Here is a 21,177-nt window from a genome sequence, read left to right as displayed (position 1 = left end):
GAGCCACAGCACCTCACTCTCTACCTTCCTTGCACACAGTTGAGTAGGGCAGGGGGTATCTGCAGAGACCAATGAGAAATAAACCCCTCTGTGGGGTGGCACTGAGAGCTCACACTCGCCAGCCCCGGAGGCCCCTTCCTCTGAGAGGTGGACCTGCTGAGTGGCCCGGGCTTGAAAGCATGCATACCACACCTTGTATGGACTGCCTGCTTTTACTGACAAGCAGAGGATGACCAGAAGCCTCTGAGGGGAGTGGAAGCAGGGCCACCCCAGCATTGTAGGTATGTTGGGGTGGGGGGGGGTAGGGGCAGTCGAGAGGGCTTGGGGTCAGAAGAAGCCCAGCTGCTTTTTCTCCTGCTGCTGCCTCCACGTGGCCATGCTGTAGAATTCCTCCTTGGATTTCCCAAAGATATCTTGGAAGTCAGAGTCTGAGAGATAGAACTGGGCAGGGGAGAGAGGGGGGAGGTACAGGGGAGGGTGTCATCTGAGCCCAGAATCCTGCCCCACTCAGGAGCGTCATCCAGGGCTTAGGACTCCCAGACATCTGTCTGCCCACCACCCCAACTAGAAGACACATCTCCCGGGGCAGCTGCCCACTGCACGCCACCAGTGGATCCTGCCTCGGGCTCCTCCAGCTCAGTGTCAGATGCACTGGTGCTGGGGCAGTGAGTGGCGGGGGTCTTGGGCGCCCACCTCCCTGCGGGCAGGGTCCACGCCCTCTGGCAGGTCCTCAGCGGCCTGGTGCATCAGTTGTTCCCGGCGCAGGCCCCCGTTGATTGTGGCGCTGGTGCTGCTGACAGAGCTGCTGGTTCTGGTGCCACCCGATTTGGGGCCCTGCATCAGCTCATTCTCTGAGCTGTCCTGGGAGCCCTTGAGGGCCTGCAGGGCCACGGCACCTGCCTTGCCATTGCCCGGCCATCTGGATAGCCGGAAGTTGTTGACTTCCTGTCCAGAGAGGAGCCTCAGGCTGGGGAAGATGGGGAATCGGTAGCCCACAGGGAGGCTTCACTGAACCCACAGGCCTCTTGCCTCCAACTGCAGCCCCTCCCATCTACCAGGGCCTGGCACTTCCTCTGCCCATCAGGACCATGCGGTCAGAGCCCAGGTCACTGTGGGGAAGGCTAGGGGCCCCAGGACTCACTGCTGTTACCTCAGAGATGGTTGATGCTGCTGCCGGGCTGCCCTCCACCACTTCCGTGTCGGACAGGTGGCTCTGGAGCAAGAATAGGGGCAAGTATCAGGGCCAGGGCAGGAGGAAGGGGCACCGGTGGGAGTCAGGAGGGGCCTGAGGACAAGACCAGGTCTCATGCACACACTGGCAATCCCCAGCCAGGGCAATGCCTCCTCATTCCATTGGCCCAGGTCAGGCTCCTCTCCCCCCAAATTAGGGTGGGGCTGGGGGTTTCAGGCCTCACTCACGGTCCACTTGTAGGGGTCCCAAGTGAAGAACCATCCAGTGAAGGTGGGAGGCTCATGGCCCTGCTTGACCAGCACGATGGGTGTGGCCGGGCTCCTCCCTGCTGGGTGGGTCTTCAGGTACTCCTGGCCCCAGGCCACTGCCTCCTTCCACTCACTTGCAGCTTCCCCAAGCCACAGGAAGATCTGGGCCACAGAGGGGGCCTGGCCTTCGGCAGGTGGAAGGGCTGCCCAGAGCGGACCCCTTCCTGTCTACTCCCTGTCCATCAGTTGTCCCAGACAGGACCCCACATACAGATCCCTGGCCAGGCAGACACATCCAGCAAGCGGCCATACCCACACACCCGTGAACACACGAGAAGATCACAGGAATACATGCATGCACACATATTCAACCCACACGTCTTTTTTTTCTTGCATGGTTTACCTGGAGATCAATCCACAAACACTTACTGAGCACCTACTGTGTGCCGGGCATTGGTCTAGGCTCTGGGGAGTCAACAATGAAAGAAAATGGACAAAAATCCCTGCTCTTATAGAGCTTTCATGAGAGAGCAAGTCACATGTATGTCTGGAGGAAAAGTGTCCTAACCAGAAAAAACAACCAGTGTAAAAGCCCCGAGGTGGCCGTGTGCCCAGCATGTTCAGGGAACACAAGGAGGCCATTGTGGCTGCAGCAGAAGCAGTGGAGGGGTGCGGGGGGAAATTGGGTCAAAGAGTTGGGGCTGGCCAGGTCACGTAGGGCTGTGGTAAGAGCTCTGGGTTTGTTCTGAGTGAGATGGGAGCACACAGCTTCATCACCAATTCAAACAGTGCTGCAGACATGGCCCCACAGAGACACAGAGAACACACATTATGGCAGCTTACACAGTCATACAGTCATCCATCGCCTCACAGCCAGACAGCAAACCATAGCCACACAGTCATCCACTGTTGTCAGACACAGCTGCACGTAAACACAACAGCACTTGTTTACACAGCCACGCACACCCAGCCAGTTACACCACTGTGCACAGAAACACAGACCCACAAACACACCCATCCATCACTCGCCCACAGCCAGTCACAGTCTCTCTCACAGACGCATTTTCACCAGTTGCCACTGGTCTGGTCAGTTCTAGCATCATGTGACCTCACAGTCACTAACAAAGTGTCACACACAGGTGCACGAAGGCAAACGCTCACACCAAGCCACACACATGAATGATGCGACTGGGTGTTCCACTCACAGTCACTCATGCAGCACTGACACATGCTCGGCCGCAGGTACTGTCGCTGGAGCCACACACAGTATCATAAGGCACACAGAGCTGCACACAACTGCAAACATGGTCTCAGTTACCCCTGAGTTCCAACACACTCCTAGTCTCCCAGAGTCTCAGTGCTGCCACCTGGTGACACACACTCATCCATCGTCTCATATGCACCACAATGCAGTTGCTCAGTGACAAGGTCACGCAGACTCACCCACAACCCTATGTACAGAGTCAGATGGCTAGATACACACACACCCAGTTACACAAACAGACACATTCCCGTTCACAGCCCCACCAGGCAGGGGTGGCCACTTTACCTCCTGCCAGGTGTCCAGTAACATGATGTCATACTTGTCCAGGTCCTCCTGGCTGAAGAACACCACTTCTGCCAGGACCAGGCAGCCCATCTGGCTGGAGCACTCAAACAGTCGTGGCTGGAATCTGGGGACCTCCTCAGGGAGCCTGGCCAGCACGGACAGCAAGGTTGTGAGCCACGCAGAGAGGCACCCCAGCCCATGGCGCAAGTGCCCCATCCCAGGGGCTGGGAAGCCACTTCTCAGGAGTGGGAGCCCTGGGCCCTCCTCTGAGCCCCATCATCCGCTCCCTGAGCACTCTGCTCTGCTCTGGGTGCAGGATCCCTCTCTGCTCATGGAGAAAGCTCTCGCCCCACCCAGCTGTGATGCAAGGTGTCCCATGAATTCCCCTAGGAGAGGGCTGCAGGGCAAGGGGAGGGCCTGAGCTGGAGTCTCGCCCTCCCTGGGATGGGAGGAGCTCCTCAGCCCACCCCTGGCAGAGAGTAGGTCTCCAGCCCAAAGTGGAAGGAGGGGAAGCCAGGCTGGGAGAAGGAGGCGGGAGTACTGAGCTCAGGAGAATTGCGGGGAGTGCAGCACATAAACCAAGCCCCACAGGCAGACCAAGAGTAAGCAGGATTCAGCTCCCTCCTCCCCTTGAGGCCTCACTCCTACCTGCCACACAAACCCTGTCCATTTATACACCACACACACAACACCCAGAATACACCTGTTCTTGCACATCCACACGCACTGTACACCGATACATCATATGACACTTTCTACACACACACTGGGCACTGTGACCCCTGAGGACTGTAGGGTGCTTTGTCCCCTGGCCCAGGACCAGGACAATGCAGGGAGGGGATTCTGCCAGCAGAGAGCGCCACTGCCCCCACCCTCCCCAGCATCTTCGAGACCCAAGTTACCCAGGCTTGGGAGTGAAGGGCGGGCTGTGCTCCTGGGAGTCTCTGTGAGTGGGAAGCTGAGAGTCCCCAGTTCTAGTCTTGTCTCTCCAGCTCTCTGTGTGAACCCCAGTCACCCACCCTCCTCTCTGGGCCTCAATTCCTCCTCTGCGTAAGAACACTCTCCTCCCAACCCTGTTACCTTTTCTTGCTGGGGTAGGGGGCCCGGCCTCCCAGGGCCTCCCAGAAGTGGGGAGGCTCCTGACCCTCCAGCACTGTTTCCTCATTCTTCTTGGAAATGACAGTGACCACCACCCGTGCCATCTCACGTTGATCACCATTACACCCCTAGCAGGCAAAGAGTTGGCTCAGGCCCTGTACGAGGAAGGGCCTTCACCTCCAGGCCCATATGCCATTCACGGGGTGTATGGGGTGGGGCTGGGCCCAGGTCACAGGAGGCCTAAGCTGATGGCAGGGCACCGGTGAACAAGGCATCTTCCTCACCCTCCAGGCCTGTGTCCCCAGATGATCTGGATCACAGGGTCTGGGACCCTCACAAGGTCCAGAGCAGGGGATGGGAGGCTCCCAGGCTTAGAGGGTCAGTCATAGTTTATGCTGAAAATTAGAGAAAACTCCAGCAAACTGGCATAGGCCCCTCCTTTTCCCAAGAGACCTGGGAAGGGACATGCCCTGTGCTCCAGGCAGTAAGGAGGCGGCGGCCTGGGCCTGGCTCTGACCTGTAGACTCTCAGGTCCACCTGTAACTTTGTAACTTTCCCCAAGTTCCAGAGGGGACACTGTGGCTTCTTCCCCTCCCCATTCCCCCCATCAGCCTATCTGAGGCTGGACTCAAAGTCTGCATCCCCTATGGAGAGGACCCACCCCCAGCCTGGCACCACTACCTCTGGGCATGAGTCAAGTGGTCAGTGCTGTGGGTACCTTCCCAAACCAGAGGTAGCAGACGCTGGCTGTGACCAGCAAGAAGATGTCATTGGAGTTGAGGGACGAGGCACGGGCTGGCACCTCCATGGTCTTGGTGTTTTGGCTGTCAGTGCCTTGCACATGGAAAAGCCTCGTGGTGGACGCTGACTGCCCCTTTCCATGGTGCCCAGCTCTCTCCTACAGGAGAACAAGGCCTCAGGCTGGGCAAGGGCTCCCGGGGGCGCCTTCCTGTCCCAGTGTGGGACATATTACCTCAGAGCTCAGGGACCCTTGCTTGAAACTACCACGGCCCTCACTGGTGATTTCACATGAGGAGTATAGGACGCTCTAAGCGTGGAGTGCAGGAATGCCATCAGTCTGGGATAGGGACAGACCCTTTCTAAATGAACCTTCCCCCCCATCTCTGAGTGGTAGGGGCATGGGTGCTCAGGCCTTGGAGGTGGAAAGTGGGGACCAGGTTTGCCAGTGTGTGGCCCCAGGCAAGCCTCTGGCTCCCTTTCAACTCAAATTCCTCATCTGGCTCTGGGACTGGGGAGGGTAAGTCAGGCAGGGGCCAACCTTGGAGCTCCTGGGACTTAGACAAGCTCTGGGAAACTAGGGGATGAGAAGCAGGCCCCAGGCCCAAAGAGAAAGTGCTTAGAAGTGTGTGCGGGGGCCATGGCCCACGCAGAACTGGGCAGGCTGTGGCCAGAGGGGCAAGGTGAGACCTACCTGGAAGATCACCAGCTGGCCCTGGAAGATGGCAAGGAAGTGGGGGGGCTCGCTGCCCATGGTCACATGCTCCTGCACTAGGGCGCCACCATACATGACGTCCAGCTCCTCAGCATTACTGTTCAGGGCCTTGATCTCATCTGCAGTGGCCTGGCGGCCCTGCAGGTAGGGGCAGTGAGTGAGGGCCTGGCCCAGCTCTCACATCTCACTCCCAGAGCCCAGCCCTTGGGCTTTAAGGTGAGTGCTGCCTCCCTCAGGCTGGCTCACCTGCCATAGGTACAGGATGTACTGGACACGGCCCAGCCTCTGGTACGTGTAGAGCACAAGGTAGCAGTTGCCTGCATACAACTGTCCATGACGCTTGGGGTCCACGGGCTGCCTGTGTAAGTCCTCCATGCACCACACCTGGGGAATAAGGGACCGATGGGCACAGATGGCTGCTCTTCCTGAACCAGCCCACCCATCCTGCACCCAACTGGAAAGCTCTCCCCAGCCTCCGAGGCCTTCCTCATCCACGAAGGCCAGGGGCCCACCCTCAGCTCCAGGCCCATTCCGGGCTTTGTGCTGGGCTTGAACAAGGATCTGCAGGCGACCCTTTCCTCACGGACCTCTGAAACCCACCACACTTGGGAGATGGACCCAATCCCAGCTACGTGCCCAGCCCTAGTCCCAACCCCACCAGCCACAGCCCTGGTTAGGGGCAGTTCGGTCCCCTCCCAGCTGCTTGCTGCTCAGGCCAGGGCAACAGAAGCCAGGCGGAAAGGGAAGCCTTGGAGCTCTTGAATGAATTCTCTTTTTTCAAGTGTCATTTAGAAAACACAAAGCCTGTTCAAAGACTGAAGGGCAAACACTGTCTCACATCTGTTAGTGTAGTTTCTTCTTCCTGTGGGTGGCAGAGCCTGGAGCCAGGCAGACTCTGGTCAAATCTCAGATAGGCCCTGTGTTAGCAGTGACATCGTTCTAAGCTTCAGGCCTTTCCCACCTGTATATTGGGGACGATGACACCTCCCTTACCTCACCTCTGCATGGCAGGAGACAAGGCCTGGGTGTCCTTTCCCACACTGACCCTGACAGTTGTCCCTGGGAAGCTGACCTCCAGCCCAGAGCAGCCAGAGCCCTGTCTTTTACAAAAGGGGCTGACCTGACCACAGGCCACTTGGCACTTACCGGGCAGCCAGGACCCCTGGCTCAGGCCCTCTCTCTGCCTGCCTGTCCACTGTCTGCCAGGAGGGATCCCCTCCCTGACTTTGTGCTTGGCGCCTGAATTCCGGAGCTCTCTTTCCCTCCGTCCCTCGCCTTTCCCTCTGCTTTCCTGTCTCCCGCTCCCACTATCTGGCTCTCTGTCTCTCTCTGTGTATCCCATCTATTCCTGACCCCCCTTCTCTTCTCCCTGTACCCCATCTCTCCCTGCTCTTCCTCCATCCCACGTCCTCCTCCCTTCCCTCTGTCTCCTCCTCATCCCCTGTCCTTCCCAGTCTTTTTTTCTCTGTCTCTCATTGCGCTCCTTCCCTGTCTTCCTCTTTCCCTGTCTCCCCTTTCTTCCTCCTTGCCCCATCTTCTCTTCTCTCAGTCTCTTTCCACTCATCACTTCTGTCCATCCATATTAGGGCAAAGGAAGAAGAAATCTTGGTTTTCTCTGACCTCCACCTACCTCGAGAACTAGGACCCCTTGCATAGGCCCAGCAGTTCCGTTCCCACAGTTCCACAGGATCCCCACATCAGCCAGATGGGACCACAGTTCTGACTCCATTTTATTTAAAAACTAGGGCCTAAAAAATTCAGGGCTCTGCCTAGGGGGTCAGCCAGTAAGTCAAGATACAACCCCACACTATACACAGCCTGGAAGTGGCCCTCAACCCCTGTGTCTTGCAGGACACTGGACTGAGACCAGATGAGTGGTTGACAGTGTATGGCTATGAGCTGGGGTTGAGTGTGTGGGGCTATGATTATGTGTGATCGTGTGTCTGTGTTGGTGTGTCTCTGTGGATTGATGGTTGTGTGTGACTGTGGTCATGTCTGATGCAGAGTTTTTGCAGCTTCATATTTGCACTTGTGTACTTGGCTGTGACTATGTATGTGTGTATGTGTGTCTGTATAAGCATATGTTTGATTTTGTCCTACATGTGACTACAGGGCGAATTTAAGGGTCCAAGTGTTACTCTACTGTGTTATGTGAGTGCCTATGGCTGTATATGATAGGTGTGACTATGTATGAACTTATGAACTTATGAACTGCCTGTTAGAAGAGTGTGTAAATGTACACGTGTCCCTTGGTGTCCCTGATTGTGTATGGATATGCACCTGGGTCACATCAGATAGCAGTCATACCGTTTACCTGTAGGCAAAGCTCACCCCTGTGTGCCCATCTTCCCCCAGCTAACCCAGTGCCCCTCACCTCCACTTTCCCAGAGCTGTCGTCCACCATCCTGAGCTGGGCCGCTAACTCAGGCTGGGTGTGCAGCTTGCCCACGTCCAGCTTTACATGAATCAATTTATCTGAAGGTGGGGCAGCAGGTGTCAGTGGCGCCCTCGGCCCCACCCCCTCCCACACCATCCCCGCCCCGCCCACTCCTCAACCATCCCTCCGAGATTCCAGGTCCCGCCCAGTCCTCCGCCGCCCACGCCCCTTTCCTCGTCCTGAGAAGGTTCTGTTCCGCCCCGTGCAGACCAGGCCCCGCCCCCTCCGGCTCCGCCCCGCCCGCTCACCCATCCCGCCGAGTTGCCAGTTACTGCCAGGCCCCGCCCCCTCCAGTCCCGCCCCGCCCCCTCCAGTCCCGCCCCGCCCCCTCCAGTCCCGCCCCGCCCCCGCCAGTCCCGCCCCGCCCCCGCCAGTCCCGCCCCGCCCGCTCACCCCGCCCGCTCACCCCGCCCGCTCACCCCTCCCGCCGAGCTTCTGGTTCCTGCTCCGCTTGTCAGACCAAGTCCGGAAGAGCTGCTTGAACGCGGCCGACTCGGCGCCGTCGTTCACCACCTCCACGTTGGTGTAGGTCGGGTAGCCCTTGGCCTGGATGAAGCCCTGGGGCAGAAGGCACTGTCAGTCCTGCGACCCGAGAGTCCACTGCTCCACTCCCGCCCCTGGGGACCTACAGCTCTGGGACAGCCGAGCTCCAAGAAGCGTTAATTAACCGAGCTCATGACCCAATTAACGGACTGACTCTGTCACCACCAACTTCTCTGAGGTCCCTGAGGGCAGGCAGGGTCCCCTTAGTCCAGGCCTCGGGCAGGACAGGCCATGTCAACCCTCATGGACCCCAGAAAGAGCCCCGTCTCCTCCCCAACCCCACCCTCAGAAAGCGGGGCCGCCCAGTCAGTAAGGCCCCACACCTGAAGGCAGGGCCACGTGCCCCTTTTATACATGGTTTCTCAGTGGCCACCTGGTCTTCACTCTCAGGGCTCCCAAGGCAGGGCTACCTCCCCTTTAAGACTCCAGCATAGGATTTCCCAACTCAAACTCCAGGGGAGGGCTGATTCCTCCCTTGGACCCCGGGGCAGCGCTGTCTCCCCACTCAGACAGCAGGGCAGTGCTCTGTTCCTCTCAGACAGAGCCCGGGGGCTCACCACAGCCCGGCTGAAGGCAGCCTGTCTCTCCTGGGGGCTAGACATGCGTCCCTGCCACACATAGATCTTGAAGCCACCCTGGTCCAGGATGTAGACGTCCTGGGAGCAAGGGTAGGGCTGGTCAGTAGGTGGTCCAGACTGGGCTGGGGTTGTGGGCGGGGAAGGATGCGAATAGCTGGGGCCAGGACTTCCTCACCTCCTCCTGCAGCAGGTCCTGGGTCAGTGGGGGGGTCGCCAACTCCACGACCACCAAGTCTTTGCCCTTCTCATTGACACTGGGGGAACAGGAACCCAGGAGTGACCAGCCCAGCCCCTCCCTGACCCAGCCACTCCAGCCCCTCTTAGGACCCCACCCCAGCCCCTCAGAGACAGAAGGCATGGGGGCTGGAGCCCTGAGTTGTAGTCTTGACTTGACCGCAGCCTTGCTGTGGAGCTTTAGGCAGCTGCCTGACCCTAGCAGGGCACCACAGTCCCCCTGTATGTACAACAGGTTTCTCAGCAAGGCAGCCGCACACCATGGAAGAGTACAGGCTGGGCCCACGGTCCCTATGCCATGTCCCAGAAACCCAGCAGCCTTTGCTGGAGGGCTTTCTAGAGATGCCATGTTATTGTAGTAGTGATGGACACGGAATCCTGGACTGTCCCATTCACCCCTGCCCACCCCAAGGGTACTTACTGGTACAGGCGGACACTGGCCTTCTGCAGCTGGTTGATATCCTTGCTGGGCGTGGCGGCACGCAGGCTGCCCACCCTGCGGCCCAGCACAGCTTTCATGATCTGCATGAGGTCCGGGGCTTTGGCCTCATCATCCACTACACCAATCTGTGCACGACCACCACGTTCCCTGTCCCGAAGGCTGTAGGTCAAGGCCAGCCCCTGCAGGAGAGAACCTGGCAGTCAGGGTGTCACCAGTGTGCCCCCTCACAGCACCGCTTTCTCCTGTCACTGCTCAGCTCCCAGAGGCTGGTGGGGAGAAGGGCTGGTGTCCCCTCATCCTGGCATCCAGGGGGACACCAACAGTGCAGGGTCTGAACTCAGTTTGTAACTTGTAGACGTTTCTTGGGTTGTAGCAGAGAGCCAAGCCCGCCTCTTGGGGTGGCTGGAGGATGGGCACCTGGAGGACCATTCCCCCCCAAGCCCCATACTCCCCAGTTCCTTGGGCAGACACTGACCCGAGCCTTCTCAGAAATGCTGGTCTTGGGCCCATTCCACTGGATCATCATCTTGCCTAGGTCCAGCAGGAAGATGTCCCCCTTATTAAAGCTGTTCCAGGAGAGCTCCACCTGCCAGAGCAAGGAGGAGCAGGGAGGGAGACAGAGTGTCATACCACCAGCATCCGCTAGAGGGGAGCATAGCCGGGATGTGTCACGTGTGCATGAAGCTGTATGCAACTGGGTGTACTAGGCATGTGTGACTGTAGATAATGCTGCATTTCACAGGGTGTACACGACTTATGACACTTCTCACTCAGTGCATGTCTGTTGCTGTACATGTGTACATGTGCACATGTATACAGGTGGGGTGTATCTGTTTATCTTTTGTGTGTGTGCATATACACACATATGTATGTGGGTACATCACATGTGAAGAAGTGTGTGTGCTCATGGTGACAGTGTATATGTATGGATGAAGATAGTCTCCAAACGGACACACTTTTGAGAGTAAAAGGGAGTACTTTAGATAATTATGCCAGGATAATAGGAGAAACATAGGCCTTCATGGTGTCCCTGAATGACCAGGGATGTATGGTCACTGGGTCTGTGGGTGACATGCTGAGCCTATGTGGGATTGTCTGTGTGTCACAGGCTGCCTATGCAGACTCACTTGCATACCTCAAGGGTTACCATTCACACTGTAGATGTTGTACACTTGAATGTTCATTACACCAAATTCTGGCCAGATGGCAGCAAAATGTTTTGTTCTAACAAAACCAGTACTTTCCTGTAATTTCCTGACAGATGGAAGAAAGGGACACTGTGTTCTGATTTGCACAAGGGCACTAAATGGACCAGAGGAGCACCTGGGGATAACAATGGGAGACAGTGTGTGTGCATATGGGTGACAATGACAACGTGTGTGAGAGAGTGTGAGGTTATGCACTCCCCAAGTTTTGCACCACCTCTCACTGTGTTGCTAACAAGGACCATTCACAGGTGCCATATCGTCTGCCCCATCTGCCCAAGTTCTTTTTTTGATTTTAGAGACAGGGTCGGGTCTTTCTCTGTCACCCAAGCTGCTGGAGTACAGTGGTGTCATCATGAATCACTCCTGGGCTCAGGTGATCCTCCTGCCTTAGCCTCCCAAGTAGCTGTGCCCAGGTTCTCAATATGTCCATGAGACACTTGCAGAAACATAAGGTCCGGGGAGTAGAGGCAGAAGTGGGGCTAGAAGCTTGGTGTCCTCTCCATTCTCCTCGTTCAAGACCATCTGAGAATGCTGACAGCTCCTTGTTCCCCACAGCCCCAGCCAATTTCCAACTTCCTTATACCTCAGTACACCCAGTCTGAGCCGAGTCCAGAGGTCAAGAGGCTCCCCTGGCAGCCTCACCTCAGTGGCAGACACGTGCTTCCTCCCTTTGATGTGCAACAGTCGCTGGATGTTGAAAAAGTTGGTCTCCACATGCTTGAGGTCAGAAGCTAGGCCTCCCTTCCTGTAGCTGAGGAGGAAATAGCAGGAGGGTATATACATTCTGTGTATGTGAGAACACAGTCTGCCATGTGCATGAATGATTGCAGATGTGAGCACATGCACATATGTGCCTGCTTCATACATGCACGGGAATCTGTGTGAACACATGCATGTATAGGTACATGGGTGCACACATAGGGCATGAGTGTGCATTCATTTCCATGTGTAGTGCACTTCCATGCATAATCATGTGGACACAAGCATATATGTGTACATGTACATACATTTGGGGGCACAGTGTCTATTTGCTTATCCCTGTAAGTCTAGATGGTGAGTACATGAAAATGGGCAACAGTATATATGTGTGTAGGTGAACATGGATATTCACACATGTCCATCTGTAGGTGGACTTACATGGGGGTGGTGTTTCTGCATCTGTGCATATGCTTGTGTGCATGTGTTCATGTATATGCTATATGCATATATAGGTTCAACTGTATGAAATGGAAATGATCAAATAGCAGCAATTTCCTATACTGCCAAATATATTGCAAATGTTAATTTAAAACACCTGTGAAGCAATTTACAGCGAAAGACATATTCCCACCAACACAGTAATATAAAAGCAAACTCAAAACACCATTGGTGTCTGCTCCTAGGTATATACCAAAGGAAATGAAAACATTTGTCCACACAAATACTTGTATACAAATGTTCATAGAAACAGATTCATAGCAGCCAAAAAGTGGAAACAACCCAAATGTCCATTAAGTGATGAATGGATAAATAAAATGTAGTATATTCATAAAATGCAATATTACTTGGTAATAAAAAGAAGTAATAACACATGCTACAACATGGATAAACCTTGAAAACAGTGTGTTAAGCAAAAACAGTCCGTCAGGGAAGACCACTTGTTGAATGATTCCATTTCTATGACATGCCCGGAAGAGGCAAATGTATAGACAAAGTAGATGAGTAGTTGCCTAGGGCCGGGGATGGGGGTCTTGGAGGGAAATGGGGAGTGATCGCAAAGGGGTATGGGACTTCTTTTTAGGGTGATGAAAATGTTCTAAAATTGATTGTGGTGATGGTTGCACACAACTGTTAAAAATCACTGACATGTATGTGTACTTTAAATGGGTGAATCGTATGGTGTATGAGTTGTATCTCAATAAAGGTGTTACCTAACCCCTCCCGGCTTTCCCCATTCAGGGATGTGGACGATGGCCATCCCAAGACTGCCCCAGCCCAGGCACCGCCTCCACGGCTCAGTCCTGCCCGCGGCCGCCCCCGCACTCACATGATTCCCGGGCGGAAGTAGCTGCAGAAGCAGTCGGACTCGTGGGCCTGCGCCTCGCGGTGCAGCACGGTCTGGCCCCCCAGCTCCTCCTGTAGGTGCTGCTGGAAGGCTGCCGCAGTGCCCTGCGCCTCCGCACCCGCCTGCTTCCCGACCCAGTAGTGCAGGTCGCTGGACGCCCCTTGCGTGGCCTTCGGCCTCTGGGGAACCTAGGGTCCGGGTGTTTGTGTATATGTGTTGCGGGGAAGGCGGAGGTGCGGCTGGAGAAGGGGAGGATGTACCAAGGGCCATGGGGAGACGCTAGGCAGGGGCTTCCGCGGAGATCAGGAAGCGGGAGGGAAGGGCTAAGAAGCCTCAGCGGTAACCGCCACCTTGTGGGATGTGATTCTGGGGCTCTCTCAACTTGCCGCTTCCCAGGGCAGAGTTGATGTCTGTGCTACAGTCTCCCCAGTGCTGGGCCATGTCACCCCTCTCAGACAGACTTCCCCAAGCGACTCACGTGGAGGATGACATAGCAGTGTTCCTCAAAAAAGTTCCCGTAAGCCCCCTCGGGTACCGGCACCATCTTCTGGTTCTGGGAGAGGAGAGTGCCCTGTAACAACTCGGGAGATCCCTACCCATGACACCCGCTGGGGTGGGGTGGAGGAGGACGTTCTGAGTTGGGTGTGGGAGAAGCCTGGTGTGGGAAACCCCACGCTCTTCCATGTCACCAACTCTCCTATCTGGTCATGCCTCTCACCTCAGTGATCCATATGTGGAGGCCTCCCTGGATGGCTGGGAGGCCCTTGCTGATGTCCATCCTAGGCCAGGCAGGAATATGGGATGACACAAGGAACAAGAGCCAGAGTTCTCAGGCTGGAGACCAACGCCTGGCTACCTGTACAACTTCATTATAGAACATGACTTTTGTTAGCAGGGCTCTGTAAACACACAAATGTCAGCACACAGACTATGAAGACTGACAGATTCTGCAGCAAGTGACAGACTCAGCTGATATGAGTGGGTTGGGCAGATTAGGCATAAACACTTGACAATTTTTTTTTTTTTTCAGTTTTTTCGAGACAGGGTCTTGCTCCGTCACCTAGCCTGCAGTGCATGATTCGAACACACTTCACTGCAACCTCCGCCTTCTGGGTTCAAGTGATGCTCCTGCTTCAGTTGACAAATTCTTGAAACAGAACTGAACTCTGTATAAACACAGGCTCTGCAAACAGCCACAGGCTCTGCAAATAGCGATTTAGCTTGCTTGAGTCTGTGCTGTGTGGTTCTGCGTGTGCGGAGGAGGGAGAGAATGAGAGGGCAGTGAGTGACAGTGACATGGAATGAGAAGTACCTGGGGGAAGGAAGGGACCCTCACTTCTGTCGATTTTGTTATGTCTTGGCACTTCATACTCAATTACCTGAGGCTTCTCTGCACCACTCTTTCAGAAACCTGTGTGTGAAGTTTGGTCCAAAAGTCACTTCTTTCTAAATCTCTCACTCAGGGTGACCCTGGTGTGTTAGTCCTTCCCCCTCCCCCTCCCCCCCACTATGTCTTATCGACAGCAGGAACACCCTTGGCTCCAGGCAGAACAAGGCGAGGGGACAGAGTTACAGAATCAGGCGTGGTACAATAGGTGGCATAAAGTGGCTCACATTCCTTACACCTTTGTCAGGGGCCCTGGTTTGGCCCTGGTGAGTTCACAGTACACTGTGGCAACACCCAACAGGTAGCCAAGGAAATGTGGTGGGAGCAGAGGAGGCTGTGGGGCAGCAGGGGCAGAGTGGGCGGTCCTTCTAGGGGGTTAGAGCTGGGTTTAGCTCACAGCTCCTCCCGCACCCTATGGAAACCATAGGATGGTTGTTGGCTGTTGTCTCCCTCACCAGAACATCAGATTCCTGAAGGCAGGGGTTTGTCCTCTTGTTTACTGTGGGATCCCAGCTGCCTGGCCCCCAGCAGGTACTCGGTAAGTAGTTGTTGAATGAGTGAAGCGTGCTGCCCTGTGACGGGACTGAGTGAAAGTGAATGGAGAAGGAAGCCGTCCCGCACCCTAACTGCCCCAGGATCTGTTGCCACAGTTGATGGCCTATTGGTGTGACAATGACATGAGTGATAGGCAGACATAGTGGCCATGAAAAGGTGATCTCAAGCAACAGAAAACGTGAGGACGTTGGGTGGCAAGCAGGTTGACATGCAATGGTGGCCCTGTAGGACACTGAGTAACAGGCAGAGATAGTGACCAGCGACAATTACCAGAGGCCCAGGCAGGCAGTGACCAGAGGTGCAGACAAAAACTGTGAGCTGTATGTAGCTCATGGAAGAGTGCAACTCGGTGACAGAGTATCAGAAAGACTACTGGATGGCCTCAGAACAGTGGCAACCAGGGCCCATGGGGGACAGGAAAGTCAAACTGGCAGCCAGAAAGTTGGGACTCGGCTGGTGTCACTGGGAGGGGCAGCGTAGCCCCCAGGGGGCCGGGAGCCTGTCTGATATCCAGCCCCAGCCTGTGGAGCCAAACCCTCAGCCACCAAGGGCTGAGGTTCCACTCCCATGGCATCTGTGTTCACTCTCTTCCACCTGGGCTTCAGGGGGGAATGGGTGCTCAAAGATCGGGGGCCTCCTACCTCTCCACAGTGCCGCCTCCAACCTTCTAAGCCCTCCTGCCCTCTTTCCTCTGGGGAACTCCTCACAGTGCCCCCTCCAACCTCCCAAACCCTCCTGCCCTCTTTCCTCTGGGGAACTCCCTTTCACCACCTTCCCAAGTGGGAACCCTCCTACCCCTGCTCCTCTCCTTCCTCCTAGAAGCCCCTCCTTCTCTTCCCTGGGGGTGCCCTTCCTCCACTCAGGGCTCCTTTGTCTTCCAGATGCCCAGTTCCTTCCCTGGTTTCCCTTTCTCTCCCTATGCCCCACGCCTCCCCTTTTCCAAGGTTTCCCTCTGTCCCCGCCTGGTGCCCCTGCCTCCCACTGGCTCTTCCTTCTCCCCATTGATTTCCCCTCTCCCCTGGGATCTTCCCCTTTTTCTCCCATTTTTCCTTCCCAGGCACTTCCTCCTTTCCCGGTTCCCTGTTTTCCCCTACACCCCTTCCTGTCTCCCTCCCTGCCCTCCCTCCCCAGGTCTTCCCTTCTCTTCCTGGGCTCCCCTGTCTTTCCCAGGGCACTCCCTCCCCCCTTCACACACACCCTCTTCTCTCCCCCTGCCCCTCATGTCCCTGGGTGCCTCCTCTCTCCTAGCCCTCTCCCTCCTCCAGCGCCTCTTTCTCTCCCTACAGGAGCCCTTCCTTCCTTTGTGGGTACCGTTGAAGGGAGCCGGAGATTACCTTGCCCAACTTCCAGGGAGCAGGGAGTGGTGCCGCCCTCTAGAATGAGGGGAAAGGATGGGGCCAGGGTTGGAGGCAGGCACGCTGAGTCTGTGGGCCATGGACTTCCCTGCCCTTCTACAGAATCCGCCACTTTCTTCCCCTTGGGCTGCCTGCCACAGTGGCCCTGCCCCATCAGTGTTTTCACCTGCTGGGCTGCTGCTGCCTCCCAATCCTGCCGCCAAGGCTCTGTGGCCCTGAGCCCTGCGACCCTATGCTCTATGCCCTTGACTTGAATAGCCCACTCTCTGCCCCACTGGTTCCCTGGAACCCCCCCCCACACCCTGCCCAGGCCTACCTGCTGGAAACTGCTCCTGCGCCTTCACCTTGCCTGTGGGCAGTGCTGGGCCTGGCACAGGGCCAGTCTCTGCCTCCCTACTCCTGGCCCCTGCCACTGTAACTGAATCCCAGCTCCTGCCCTGCAGGACACACCCCACCACACAGCACTCAGCGGGCTGGGCATTCACTTAGTCAGTCAGTCAACAAATATTGAGCAAGCCATCTGGGGGCCAGCGCCCTCTCCAGGGCTATGGCTGTCTCCCAGGTCTCACTGCCTGGGTACCAGTGGCCAGAGAGAGCAGGGGATGGAGGCCTGGACTGGGCTAAGTGGTGAGGTGTGGAAGATACTGGAATTTCCTTCTCTGGAGTACTAGATGGGCCCCTGATCCCTCACCCAGGGTGGCGGGCTCCCCCTGCACCAAGAGGGCCAGGCCACTCCAGCAAACTTTAGGAGGAGGTAGGACTGAGGCTGGGGGCTGTGGGGTCCGGCTCTGTGGGACCCAGCTCACTTCAGGAGGGGAAGGTGGCCAGGGCTCCCTCTAGATATTTCTGCTGTCCCTACCCAAATGTGAGCTCACTGCCTGGCACAGCCCTCCTCAGGGAACCCCGCTACCCATCATGGGAGAGGCCAGTCCAGCTCTAGCAGCAAAGACCGCTTTCCCTCCCCTCAGCTGCCACCCACTGCCGCTCTCTCTCTCTCTCTCACTGCGGGGTGGAGGGGCTGCAAACAGAGCCTTCCAGAAACTCCAGGGGCACAACCTCCTCTTGGCAGCTTAGGGCACAGGCCTCAGTCCCAGCCAAGGCCCAGCCAGCATGGGCCGTCCCATCAAAGCCACGCTGCTAAAGCCTGCCCACCACTGCCCACTGCCCAAGACCCTCTCCCTGTGCTCAGTCTTCACCCCACAAAGGTCTCTGTCACAGGGGTCTGGGGACTTGGGGACTCGGGGGCAGTCTGTGCCCAGCAGGACCTACAGCTAGTGTGTGACTGTGTTTAATAGACATGATGCACGGTCCCTGTGTGTGAAGGGATGCCTGTGTGAAGGGATGGTCTGTCCCCATGTGTGCCATTGCCTGTCTGACCTCATGTGTGTGCCTGTGTCCTGGCATGCCTGTCCAATCCCCACTTTGGACAGGGACCCTGTCTGTGACAGTGGCAGTGTATCTGCTGCAGCTGTGCGTACCCTTTTCCCTGTCTCCTTTTGTCCCTGTGCCCAGGAAGACTCTGTGTCCTCACTTCTTCCCACTGACTCTTCCCCCATCTCCCCTCAGCCCACCCATTCTGTTGGTCTTGGTTCTTGAATTCCCTGGTAATGGCTCTTTCCTAAGTCACCAATGCCCACTCTCATCCAAGCGGCAGTCGGCAGTCGGTTCAGTCACCATTGTTCCTTCCCTCTCACTCCACCCATCTCCCTCAGGCCTCTAAATGGCAGCAGGTGCAGAGCTCGGGCCTTTACTCCTGTTTGTTTTCTAGTTACCTTCCCAGTACCAGTCTGAAGGATGCAAATACCATGGAAACGCAAGCGTTTCCCTGACCCAACTCCCCTGAACCTTGCCCCAGCCTAAGTCTCCATCTTCCATCTGGTCACATCTCTCCCGGCACGTTTGGCCTCACACTTAACATTGCCTCAGGCCCGTCCCAGATCTACCCTTTCAGAGCCCCAGGAACATGTTCAGCGTGAACATCCAGTGGGTGCTTAGGCCCCAGACCTGCAGTTGCCTTGGTTTCTGTCTCCCCTAAGCCACTGGCCAGTCTGCGGCTGGTTCATGGTGAATCCTGGCCCTGGCCCTCCCTCTCATGCCTCCTGTGTGCTCCGGAGCCAGCCTCCCTCTGTGTCTCTGGGTCTGCCTGGCCACTGCGGCCATCCTCCCACAGTATCCAGAGGGATCTTTTTTCCTAAGATTTAAAACACTGTGGTAAAATATAAAAAATCTTTTTTTCATAAGATGTAAAAAATTGTAGTGACCGGGCGCGGTGGCTCTAGCCTGTAATCCCAGCACTTTGGGAGGCCGAGACGGGCGGATCACGAGGTCAGGAGATCGAGACCATCCTGGCTAACACAGTGAAACCCGTCTGTACTAAAAAATACAAAAAACTAGCCGGGCGAGGTGGCGGGTGCCTGTAGTCCCAGCTACTCGGGAGGCTGAGGCAGGAGAATGGCGTAAACCCGGGAGGCGGAGCTTGCAGTGAGCTGAGATCCGGCCACTGCACTCCAGCCTGGGCGGCAGAGCGAGACTCCGTCTCAAAAAAAAAAAAAAAAAAAAAAAAAAAAAAAAAATTGTAGTAAGATATACTTAAAATTTACCATTGCATCCCCTTTTATTTATTTATTTGAGATGGAGTTTTGCTTTTGTTGCCCAGGCTGGAGTGCAATGGCGCAATCTTGGCTCACTGCAGCCTCCGCCTCCTGGGTTCAAGTGATTCTCCTGCCTCAGCCCCCTGAGAAGTTGGGATTACAGGTATGTACCACCACATCCAGCTAATTTGGTATTTTTAGTAGAGACGGGGGTTTCACTATGTTGGTCAGGCTGGTGGTGAACTCCTGACCTCCAGTGATCCACCCGCCTCAGCCTCCCAAAGTGTTGAGATTACAGGCATGAGCCACAACACCCGACGTGTATCCACTTTTAAGTATATGGTTCTGTGGTGTTAAGGACACTCATATTGTTGTGCAACCGCTGCCACTATTTCCAGAATTCTTTCATCTTACAAAACTGAAACCCTGCACTCATTAAACACAGACTCCCCATTGCCCCCAGCCCCTTGCAACCACCATTCTATTTTCTGTCTATGATTTTCACTAACTAGAGGGAAAATTTAACCTCAGAATTTAACCATAAACCCACTCACACCATCCCCCTCTCCAAACCTTCCAGTGGCTTCCACTAAAACTGGGATGAAATTCTCAATGGCCGTTCCCAGCTGCCTCTCCCATCGCTCTTTGCATGGCTCACTGCGTTCTGGCAATATGATTCCTTGTGTCCCTTGAAGACGCCCAGGTCGTTGTCTGCAGACCTTTGCACTGCAGTCTTCTGTGCCTGGAAGCCCCACTCTGTATCTTCCCGTAGCTGCTCCTTTACTGCATTTAGGCCCCAGCCAAAATGGCAGCCCTGCAGAGGGCCCTTCCTCCCCTTCTTAGCCACAGCAGTCTCCCTCCTCAGACATCACCACTTTCCTCATCATGGTACTCCAAGAAGCTGGTCTCCTTGCTAAGTGGGATCTTTGGTTAGTGTCTGTGTCCCAGCTGGACTGTGAGTCACTGTGGGTGGGGCCTTGCTCATGTCCACCTGTGTGTAGAATGGTGCCCGGCACACTGCAGTTGCTTAATAAAATGTTTGCTGACATGTTTCTGTGGCCTGCGCCTGACCCAGTGTGTGTGTGTGTGTGTGTGTGTGTGTGTGTATGTGTGTGTGTGTGTCTGGATCCTTTACTGGGCTCAGTCCTCCTCCTCTGAGAAGCTGAGGGGGTGACTCCTCTTCACTTTGGTTGTGGGCTAGATACCCCAGCTGGCACAATCCAGTGTCAGCAGCTTAGTGGGGGGCACGAGAACTTCTCCAAGGCCTCACCCCTCAGAATTGTCTCAGTGTCTGCAAACCAGAAGATGTCACCTGGGCAGAACTGCCCTGTCCAGAACCACCTACTCTGTAACCTGTGATCCCAGGCCCAGGAGAGATGGCAGTCTGGCCTTAGAACCTGGCCTCAGGCCACGATGAGCAGCACTGCCTTGAGTCTGGCCTGGGCAGCCTCCGGCTCATGGCTGTCACACCCCAGGCACACAGAGGGGAAACTGAGGCCCAGGGCAGGCTCACAGGCAGCCGGGTGCTACAAGAATGGGAGGGTGGGATGCCTAGCCTTTCCCTCCCTCCTCCCCCTAGCAGGAAAGGGGTCCCACCACCTCACCCCCATCCCTACCTCCGCCCCTCTTCAAGGGGGCCTGCCAGGAGTCAAAAGGGCCCTGAGCAGAGTTTGCCTTGCTAGCAAAGCCCTGCCCTCTTCCTGCCCCAGCCCCCCTTAATCTACCACCTCCTCACTCAGCAAGTTTCCAGGGCTTGGGGCCTACTTTGTTCCTGCCTGGCTTGTCTCCAAGGCCCAGCCCACTCCATGTCAATATTGACCCAGGTGAAGGAGTGGCCCCAAGCTAAGTCCAGGCTCCGCCCCGGTTTCCCTGGGCTCAGGCATCCTCTCCCAGGCTTCATCCCCCAGGCCTTCTCCAGTCTCTCCCAGACAGGTGCAGAATGTTGCCTCTGTGGAGTCCGGGCTCTGTAAGGAGCGTCCCTCCCTGAGGGCAGACAGGGAAGTGAGGACTGGAGCCCACTGCTGGAGATGCCCTGGCTCCTCATGCTGGAGGGGAGCAGCCATGGGCCGGCGTGTGTCCCCACATCTGGTGGTCCCGCCCTGGGCTGCAGGATGTGGAAGGAGCTGTGGCAATGGTCACCGGGGCTTGCATAGGCTGGAAGTGACTCCTCCCAAGGACACCACAGGAACTGCTGGGTGAGAGGACAGACCAAACACCAACCCTGGACCCCTACAAACAGGTGTCACTGCCTTGCCCACTGTGG

General features: G+C 56.1%; 1 protein-coding gene across 9 annotated transcripts; it reads right to left on the bottom strand.

Annotated features, from left to right (window-relative positions):
* Positions 1 to 195: 195 nt before the first annotated feature.
* On the bottom strand, positions 196 to 20,553 carry LOC105480189 (villin like). Of its 9 annotated transcripts, XM_011738730.3 has the most exons (21): positions 16,640 to 16,814; positions 14,869 to 14,985; positions 13,745 to 14,437; positions 13,505 to 13,579; positions 13,009 to 13,214; positions 11,625 to 11,733; positions 10,250 to 10,360; positions 9,754 to 9,953; positions 9,274 to 9,352; positions 9,078 to 9,176; positions 8,397 to 8,535; positions 7,915 to 8,015; positions 5,787 to 5,924; positions 5,520 to 5,678; positions 4,806 to 4,985; positions 4,070 to 4,215; positions 2,990 to 3,134; positions 1,420 to 1,602; positions 1,142 to 1,213; positions 694 to 945; positions 196 to 441 (listed from the first exon to the last, which is right to left on the bottom strand). In XM_011738730.3, the coding sequence occupies exons 3-21, from the start codon at positions 13,802 to 13,804 to the stop codon at positions 328 to 330; spliced, it is 2,568 nt and encodes an 855-aa protein (XP_011737032.2). In that variant the 5' UTR covers positions 13,805 to 14,437; positions 14,869 to 14,985; positions 16,640 to 16,814; the 3' UTR covers positions 196 to 327. The 9 variants fall into 9 exon arrangements, 8 of the variants coding, with proteins under 8 accessions (XP_011737032.2, XP_011737040.2, XP_011737038.2 ...); XM_011738738.3 differs by lacking the exons at positions 14,869 to 14,985; positions 16,640 to 16,814 and adding an exon at positions 20,531 to 20,553 and having other exon boundaries at positions 13,745 to 13,890; XM_011738736.3 differs by lacking the exons at positions 14,869 to 14,985; positions 16,640 to 16,814 and adding an exon at positions 19,488 to 19,842 and having other exon boundaries at positions 13,745 to 13,890.
* Between the last annotated feature and the right edge of the window lie 624 nt (positions 20,554 to 21,177).

Source organism: Macaca nemestrina, chromosome 2, assembly GCF_043159975.1.
Source record: "Macaca nemestrina isolate mMacNem1 chromosome 2, mMacNem.hap1, whole genome shotgun sequence".
Lineage (NCBI taxonomy): Eukaryota > Metazoa > Chordata > Mammalia > Primates > Cercopithecidae > Macaca > Macaca nemestrina.
Note: the sequence above shows the minus strand (reverse complement) of the source record. Positions and strands in the feature narration are given on the sequence as shown.